Consider the following 9,201-nt stretch of genomic DNA (forward strand, 5'->3'; position numbering starts at 1 on the left):
GAAATTGTAGCCTGGAGACTAAGGCAATGACTGGTCAACCACCATTTTTCTCTTCTAGAAAACAGGAGCCAAGGAAGAAGTAGACACGTTAATCTACGGCCCGCTTGAGTAAAATATTAAGAGGCTGCACAACGGGAGGAAGCACTGAAGCACATTTTCCAGAGGAAGGCTGGCTGTGCCAAAGAGGCAGGGTGGAGGCTTATAAAAGGCCACATTGTATCACTTAGTAGGCGGCTGGTTTTGTTTTTTTGTTTGTTTTTTTTTAACCTTTAGGCTTTAATTCAGCCAAGGAAGGACTGAGTTCCTCACTTTCTCACTTCATCAACAGACCGAGAAAAATCAAGTATAGATAAAAAACCTTAGAGTTCCAACATTTTGACTCAGAAATTCTGCATTTCTCTAAGCCGTAAAGTTCCCTGAGCACAGCTCCCCACTGGGAGAAGTCTCTAAGATCTATACTACGTGGTTTGCTGCTTGACTTGGGAATATTTGTCAAATCACTGCCATTAATATGTTAGCTTACTATTTATGGCTGCATAAAGGTTGTAGAGGAGAGAGGCAGGCTGCTGAGGAGAGCACTGGGCCAAAGGAGTCCTCCTGAGGCATCAGCTGGGAGTCAGAGGTCTGAGAACTCTGTGCCCCAACATGGAGACTGCACAGAGCGGGAAATACACCAGGACAGGGCCATGACTCAATTCCAAGACCAGGTGTTTCTTATTTACTTTTGTGGTTTAAAATCATGGAGCTAGAAGGGAATAAGATTGGTCTGGGAGAAAGTGTACCATTTAATAGGCCAAAAGGGTAAATCGTTATTTTCTGTTCCACTGTCTGCTAAAGTTTCAGATGCTGCGGGTGAGTTTAATCACAGAAAAAGCATGTCTTTCAGAGTTGACTCTTCACCTCAAGTTCTGTCCCTTACTGGCTATGTAACCACAGGCAATGTTACTCAAACGTCTGCGAGCCTAAAATTCTTTTTCTAGAAAACGGAGATTAAAAGCATCTACCACACAAGGTTGTTGTGAAGACTAACCGAGATGCTATGTGGACAGCAAAGTTTCCCAATCAGGGTCTTGTGACTAAGTTATAGATATGCTGAGATAATGATCCCCACAGCCCTTAGGGCAGCCCAGAGGCAGGATCTCTAGGCTAGACCATTTACCCAGATGTGCCACAGGTATGGTCATGTTCTGTGTGTGACATACCAGGAGTCACCGGGGAAGGGTGCCTGTACAATGCTTAATATATACGTCTACCCCCTCTCCAAGAGCCCCAGTTTTGTCAACTGTATTATTGGAACTGCTGTCACCCAGGCACACTCTGAAATGGAACAAAACCACGTTAAAGCTTATAGTAAAGCGCCTGGTTCATAGAAGGTGATCAATGAATTAGTTTTTCTTCTAGGTAGAATCAGAGATCAGACTTTGGAGTCATGGTTGAGAGAGGTTTTGGGAGTGTGGTTAACTCCCAGTATCAGGAATTGGTCAGCACAACAAGGAGAAACAGAACCATATTACTGTCAGACTGTTGTAATGTCTGGAATCCTAGAATAAAGCCCCCTGGATAAGCCCTCAGGGTTACTGACTGGACAGTACAAGACACTAAAACATATTCAATTCATTCAGATGGGTTTCAAGAGCCATTCTTAAAATCCTTTAGAAAAAAATTTCCTTTTATCCTTTTTCTAAGGAAGCTTCTAGAATTTCACTAATCAGTCAATAAAGAACTCCTGGCAACTGTTATTGTCCAATCCTCTTTCTTCACTAAGGGTTTTAGAGTTTTTACTCCCGAATGCATCCAGTTCCCCGTTGTGCATTTGTGTCCCTCTTCTAGTTATCCCTTCCATAAGCTGAATTAGAGGAATTATTGAATTCTGCTCATCATCTCACCATAAAGTTTTTGATTACTCTCCTTTAAGTCCTCTCTAAGGCTCCCATCCTCCTTTTTGAGCAAAGCCTAGAAAAATGGATCATGTTAGGTAAGAAGTGGGTGGTCCTACTCTCTGTTAAGCCACGTCTCAAAATAAGAACAAAGAGGGTCTAAAAGCTCATTCACACAATGTCAGAAAAGTGATAAACTGCTAAAGAAACTAAGAACCATTCTATCTGGCTTCATCCATTGCTTCAAGGAAACACTTATTAAGCTGACTATACACACAGTGAGAATGCTGGGAAAACAAAGATGATGAAACCACAGGCCCTGCCCCTAAGGAGTCACAGGTTTGGTACACACGTAGGGAGTGCAGCTCTGGGGCTTTATGCCCAAAGTGGTCCCAAGGCAGCCAGAGGGTGGGCAGCAGTGTTTAACTACAGTGACCTGTAAAAAGACCAACTAGATCGTCTCAGCAAGTCAGCCACTACGTCCAATTTCTTCTAAATGCTTAAACAATGTCCTAATTCCAAATCACTTCAAACCAGTATGTCTCTCTGAGGACATATGCAGCATATCTGGGATGAGAACAAGGTATCAGCAAGATTTAATTTATTCCTTTCTCAAACTTCTCCTCCCACAGTCCTCGCCCACCCCAACTGGCACAGCCTGCTTACTGAGCTTCACTCCCCCTTATAGAACCACAGCTCCCCACAATATGCACAGCTGTGGCAAGGAGCCAGCATGCACTTAAAATCAACAGCAATTTGCATCTGACAGCATTTCCTCAATTTTGGACTCTAGCTAAGCCGACAAGCCTAGTTTCTGAGGCTGTAAAGGTTCTTGGTGTGTATATACTAACAAAAGAATTAAATTAATTTGCCAGATTACTTCTGCTTTAATTGGGGGCCTGGGTAATACTTCCTAAATGATTAAAAAAAACAAAAACAAAATGCTGTTGACAAGACCTGCACATGAGGTTATCTGCAGTGTTCAAAATAGCTTCTTAATCAGTCAGTCTCTTAGCTTGGAGGCTGTTGGGAAGACAATTTACCAATAACTATCATTCTGTGAGGATACAGAAATCATTCCAATAAGCCACCTTCCCAATAGGGCGGTAGAAAAAAAAAAAAACGGTAAATCGTTTGGAATGAATCTTAGGCTTTGTCAGAACTGCCTCCAAATTAAAAGGGTGTCGTGACCAAATGTATTCTTTTTTTTTTTTTTTTTTTTAGTTTATTTATTTTTGGCTGTGTTGGGTCTTCACTGCTGCACGTGGGCTTTCTCTAATTGCAGCGAGCGGGGGCTACTCTTTGTTGCGGTGCGCGGGCTTCTCACTGTGGTGGCTTCGCTTGCTGTGGAGCACAGGCTCTAGGCACGCGGGCTTCAGTAGTTGTGGCACGCAGGCTCAGTAGTTGTGGCACACGGGCTTAGTTGCTCCGCGGCATGTGGGATCTTCCTGGACCAGGGCTTGAACTCACGTTCCCTGCATTGGCAGGTGGATTCTTAACCACTGTGCCACCAGGGAAGTCCCCAAATGTATTCTTAAACAATTCAGATGACAGAATTGCTTTATTTGAAGGAAATTTAGACTTTCAGTAGGATGTCACAAGCAAGAAGACCCAGCAGGATGATATGAGAGGCATCACTCTCTTCTGTTTCATACTGTACAACACCCTTCAGTGCTCACAGTCCACAGGTAAGGAGGCTGGGCAATGGTTCGAGGCTGCAATTTACTCTCGCATGGGTACATTATGAGAGGCCCATAGAGAAGGACCTGTCATAAATCCATTACCATGCTCTGAGAGGCGTTTAAAATAAGATCAACTTCAAAAGGAAAATTACTCTAACAGTATTCTAAAGTATATACGACAGAGCTATTTTTAAGACTATCTATCTCATGCTTATGTTCTTAGTAGCTGGAACAGTGCTACATTTCCAAATGCAGGCTTTCTGCAATAATGGAAATGTTCTACATCTCTGCTACCCAAATACCGCTGCTCCTAGCCACATGTGGCAACTCAACCCTAGAACTGTGGCTAGTGTGACTGAGAAACTTAATTTTAATTCACTTTAATTAATTTTTATTTAAACTTAAACTAGCCACATGTTGTTACTGGCTATCATTATTGGACATCGTGGAGATGGAAGATTCACTCTGGGGAAGGCTGCTCAGAACCTAATTTCCCCAACTGGTTTGTTGAGAAGTGTAAAGCAGGGTGGAGCTGACCTCTCCCAGCATGTTCCCACAAGGGCCAAGCCTTTCAAATCCCCAGGGTTTCTCCTCAGCACTACTGCCTTTCTTTAATCTTTCTCTGATCTCCACCCCAACACGTGTCACCCCTTTGGTCCTCTGTAACTTTGCCAATGCTCTCAGAAAGGTCCCCCTTTCCTGTTCCTGCCTGGTGCTGAGCACTGGGAGAAGCCTACCAACGTTTATGATTATCACACTAGTCACCCTTCTCTGGAAGCTCTGGCTAGGCATGCACCTTGATAAATTCTTAACTACTCTACTGCTGCCTCACCTTACTGGTATGCCTGGAAATTCACACTCCGTCTAGAAACAGGCTTCTGCTAGGTGTTACATTTGCAATCCCAGGAAAGCCCTACCTCCTAGGCTGAATATCATAGTCTCTTTTCAAAGGTTTTCAAAGTGCTTTACAGCAGAATACGTTTTGAGCCCATTTACTTAAAGACACACCTCAAAGGGAAGAAGAGCCAGAAGAAAAGACAAAGCTTGCTGCCTTGCCCCAATATTCAACATCGCTACAACATATACTTTGTAAAAAAAAGTCCCAGAAGTTCTAACTCATGCCTTCCAGACTTGAGTGCCTACTTTACTCCCACTGAAATGGTTAGTAGCTCTTTTTAAGAGTAATGTTCTAAAAGCAGAAGAGCTGAAGCTCTGAGTTATGGGCTACATTTCAGAATCACAAGTTATTAACAAACAAGTAGTTGTGAAGGTACTCCTACACCACAAGGCATGCTTCTACTTGAAATGCACAGGCATTTATCTTGTAGATCAGCTTATAACCACCCAGGTCTCATTTTTTGCTAGTCTAAACTTGAGAATTCACTTGAGATCAGCTGTGAAAATGCAGAAGTTAATTTAACTTCCTCCTATGTGCTACACTGCTCAAAAAAGGACAGAGCAATCACCCAAAATAAGCCACTAAGCTGATTCGTTTGAACATTTAAAATGCAAAGCAACTGGTAAGTGAGGCTGAAGACACGAAGCAAGTTAGCCTAAAATATAAGCAACTGCAGTCCCTGGCAGGAAACAGTAGCTACTGCTCACTGTAAGTGTTACTTCAAGAAACGTTGTGCTTTGCTTTACAGATAAAATCTGTGGCCTTATAAAAGAGATAGACAATATATTCAATTTAAGCAGTGGGTTATAAGTATTTTTTTTAATGCCTCCAAGCCACAAGTTCATTATGTCCACTTAGAATTTCCCCTCCACCAATCCTCTTCCATCCGTGGCTCTCCAAGCACTTGCTCTTTTTATTAGTTCCCAGTTCACCAGAAACGGTTTGCACTTATTTCCTCAACTGTGTAAGCAAGATGTGAAGCCCCATCCTCACAGATGGGGAAATGAGGCAAAGGGACTGGCCACAAGCCACCAGAAATTAGAAGCTAAAACCAACTCCTTGGTTTAAATATATTACAAAAGCAAAGCAGCTTTGGGGGAAGAGGTTGTCTTCTACTGATTCTTGTGTTTGACAGAGAAGGGTGCCTTTGAAACATGTCCTAAAGCCCACTTTTAAAAAAGCCAATGGCTAAAAACAGGTTTCATCTAAGAACTTAACAGACTCAGGAGGCTTTTAACTGTGTATCTAGGCCAGAATTACTGCAGAAGAAATCACAGACCAGGGGTATGGTATAAGAATTTAAAAGATAAACAACCAGATAGAGGACAGCGGGTGAGGAAAGGATTATTAGAACCTCAGAAGAGCGATAAGAAAGGGCTGTGGATGTGGGGGACGACTAACTTTGTTTGAGAAATGTAACAAAATGGCCAGTGTCTCTCACAGCTGGGTTCAGGGAAGGTAAACTAGGGAGATCATCGGGTTTTCCGGCTGCAAGGCTGGGCCTGCCTTCAGTCTTCCCTCCCGCTCCCTTAGACGAGGTGGGGGGTGGGGAGCGAGAAGATTGGTGGTGATCTGGGCCTGCATCTTCTTTCCTCCTCCAGTCCTGGGAATTCCTGAAAACTCCTTCCAACCCAATCCCAAATGGGCTCTCTCCGGGTTCTGAACAATGACGGGGAATACAGAGGGAAGTGGTCCCCTGCTCGCTCCAGCGGGCAATGGGATCCTCCAGCGAGAGTTCTGGCCCAAGCTACCCTCACGTCCCACAGGTCTCCTGCACTTTGGCACGCGCTCTCCTGTCCACTCACTGCTTCCGCATCCCTCCTCTGAGCCTCTCCCCACGCATCTCTGCCCCTCACCCCACCGCGCCCAATCACCGCCCACGTCTACACCGCCTGGGCAGTCCCCACACCCTGCCAGGTCTCCCACCTCCCTCCTCCATGTCTGGGGGGGCTGAACGATTAGCAGGGGTCAACTCTGCCTCCCCCGCCACCCACCAGCCCCCGGCCCCCAGCGCGCGCTCACCCGGCGGCCGCGTTCTCGAACTTGAGCGCGAGCGTCTCCTCGATGATGCGGTTGTTCACCTCCAGCAGGATCATGGCGGCGGCTGCCCCGGGCAGGGGAAGGAGAAACAAGGGCGGGTGAGGGTGGGTAAAGGAGGAAAGGACGGAGGGAGCGGCCCTGCTGCCCCCTGAGGAGGGGAGCTGGGTGGGGTAGGAGGTTAGGGGAGAAGGGGAAAGGGATCGGGGTGGGGGTAAGGGAACGCGTGCGCGCTGGCCCGCGCACGCACTCACTGTGGAGACACCTACCCACCCACCCGACCGACCTGGCCCCCGAAGCCTGAACCCGCCTGCCAAGCCGCCGCCGCCGCCGCTGCCGCCTCACTGACGAGCCCGGTCCCCGCCCAGCCCCCGGCTCTAGCCGGCCACTTCCGCTCTCACACCCACTTCCGCTCGCTGCCCGGACGCGCGGCCCCGCGGGGCCATTTCCGCTCCGACCCCTCGTGCACGCGCACGCAGGCGCGCCGGGCGGGGGCGGAGGCCGCGCATGCGCATGTGCGGTGCCGCTAGTTCCAACTCCACTTTCCCGTAGACGCTCCAACTGGCTGTGGTTAGTGTGTTTCCTACCCTGCTGTCCTTCCCCGAGGCCTGCCTCACTGTCCGCCGTCTCCCTCCCGCACTCCCCAAAGGTTTACTTCCACTCTTCCCGTCTTGTACTTTCAGAGACCCTACAAGAAGCTCGCCCTTGTCATCTCCCAGCCGGCTTCTTTGCTCTCAGTTTGTTTGCTGTCGGTGTGACCCTTCCTCATGCCACACTAATGGCTGTCCGGCGGCACCATCGTGCATTCATTTCTTCCACAGATGTTTAACGGGCTCCTGCTCTGCGCTGGGGATACAGTGGCGCGTGAAACAGATGAGGTCCCCCCCTCGTGGAGCTCATAGTCTGGTAAAGGAAACGGACTACAAACTCAATTTATGTAACTACAGAGTGTTAAAAGGGCAAGGAAGGAAAGGAATGAGAAGTCACCGAAGTGAATAAGCCTACCTGGTTTCCTGTCATGCCTCCATTTCTCTGCCGGGAGCTGCCTCCAAGGTGCCCCGAACATGATTTTCTCTGCCTCTGAAACCCTTACCTTCCAGTACCTCTGCCAGGGACATACTTTTTTTACTCAACTTCATGTGGGAAATGAACTCATTTTTGTGCTGCGTCTGTACCTTCTGCCTGTGTGCCTTGTTTTGTATTTTTCCTTCTCCAGGGAGGATCTGACAAACTTGAGTTATTTTTACATGTATTGATTTATTTTATGCTAAGTGCTCCCAGGAAAGCGGGGGATGGGGAATGCAGAAAATGAGCAAAAAACTAGCTCTTGTCATCGAGGCCCAGAGAGCCCTTCAAAACGGATTTATTTACCGGCCATGGATAAACTTCGAGACATTGCGGATACCCCCAAATAATATGCTAATATTTTGACGTTGTTTATTGAACTAAAATAATACGCATACATAGTTTAAAATATATATACATATACTAGAAGGCTTGTAATGAAGAAAGCAGTTCTCTGGCCTACTCTTTAGAGGCAATAGCCTCAACTCCTTTAGATACTCATCCAGATTAGATCCATATATCTAAATAAATGTGTATACTACTAATTCTTGATTTGTTAATTTTAAGGGTTATTTGTTGACTTCCTGCCGTGATAGATAAGAACATGAATGAGTCTATCACTTCTGTTCTCCACCTCCACATTTATATAACTATTTTTAGTTAAACCAATAATCAGCATTTAAATTATGTTTGCGAATACTGTTTACTAATGAGCCAATAAAGGTAGTACAACCATGCCTTCTAGCTTATACAGCCCTCCATTTTTCTTAGAGTTAATTATTGCCTTTTTTTTCCCACTTGTCAATTTTCTATATTATCTACAGTTGGCTGCCCCCACCCCTGCAAGTGCTCCAAGACTCTGTCCAAAACTCTAGCAATATTTTCCATATACTCAAATGCATAAATTCCATTTTTTTCTTTAGAGTCTTTGTCCCAGAGCCTCCTTCCTCTTGTTTCAATCTGGGCTGACTGATCTCTAGACTTGCTATACAGTTGTCATTCTGGGATTTTCCTTCGTTGCTGTCATGGGCTGGTTTTGCCCATTTCATGGATCCCATGCCTTCTTCTTTCTTAATTTACTTCTTTGTTTTGCTAAAGCACCTCCTTTAGCAACCTTGTAAGGAAGAGAGATAGGGGATATGTTGTTGGGATCTTTGCATATTTTAAAATGTCTTAATTTTATTCTAATACTTGATTTGTAATTGAATTTATAGTTGGGCTGGTTATTGAATTCAAGTTTGAAAATAATTTTCCATCATAATTTTGAGGGTATTATTCATTTTCTTTTACCTTCCAGGGTTGCTATTGTAAAAAGTCTGATTCCTGTTCATATTCCTGATCCTTCGTATGTTACATCTTCTCCATCTCCATCTCTGGAAGCATTAGGATTTTCTCTTTAGGCTGTTGGTTGGAAATTTTATAATGATGTGCTTTGCTGTGACTCTTAATTGTTTTGTACTGAGCACTCATTCAGAGTGGAAACTCATGTACTTCAGTTTTGGAGGAAATTTTCTTTGATTATTTACTTGATAATTTCTTCTCCTCCACTTTTTTTTGTTCTCTTTCTGGAATGCCTGTTATTTAGAAGTTAGATTTCTGGATTGATCCTTTCATTTTTTTCTTCTATTTTTTGTTTCTTTGG

At 45.1% G+C, this 9,201-nt stretch overlaps 1 protein-coding gene, 1 long non-coding RNA gene and 1 other non-coding gene across 5 annotated transcripts in view; 1 reads left to right on the top strand and 2 right to left on the bottom strand.

Moving 5' to 3' along the window:
• ARPC2 (actin related protein 2/3 complex subunit 2) overlaps nucleotides 1-6,926 on the bottom strand; it is a 29,645-nt gene extending 22,719 nt beyond the window's left edge. The window contains exons 1-2 of one of the 3 annotated variants that reach the window (XM_067740620.1): nucleotides 6,781-6,926; nucleotides 6,480-6,561 (exon numbers count right to left, since the gene is read on the bottom strand). In XM_067740620.1, the coding sequence (XP_067596721.1) occupies nucleotides 6,480-6,553 (74 nt within the window). In that variant the 5' untranslated portion in view covers nucleotides 6,554-6,561; nucleotides 6,781-6,926. Of the gene's footprint in view, nucleotides 1-6,479; nucleotides 6,562-6,763 lie in introns of all 3 variants that reach the window. The other 2 variants (XM_067740622.1, XM_067740621.1) reach the window with 2 other exon arrangements.
• LOC137226857 (small nucleolar RNA SNORA42/SNORA80 family) lies at nucleotides 3,530-3,666 on the bottom strand. Its single transcript, XR_010944555.1, has one exon. It is a non-coding gene; the product is annotated as a small nucleolar RNA SNORA42/SNORA80 family (small nucleolar RNA).
• Nucleotides 6,927-6,989: 63 nt separating the features above from the next.
• On the top strand, nucleotides 6,990-8,297 carry LOC137226229 (uncharacterized). Its single transcript, XR_010944255.1, has 2 exons — nucleotides 6,990-7,064; nucleotides 7,178-8,297. It is a non-coding gene; the product is annotated as an uncharacterized lncRNA (long non-coding RNA).
• Nucleotides 8,298-9,201: the final 904 nt, after the last annotated feature.

Source organism: Pseudorca crassidens, chromosome 6 (genome assembly GCF_039906515.1).
Source record: "Pseudorca crassidens isolate mPseCra1 chromosome 6, mPseCra1.hap1, whole genome shotgun sequence".
In the NCBI taxonomy this organism is placed as follows: domain Eukaryota; kingdom Metazoa; phylum Chordata; class Mammalia; order Artiodactyla; family Delphinidae; genus Pseudorca; species Pseudorca crassidens.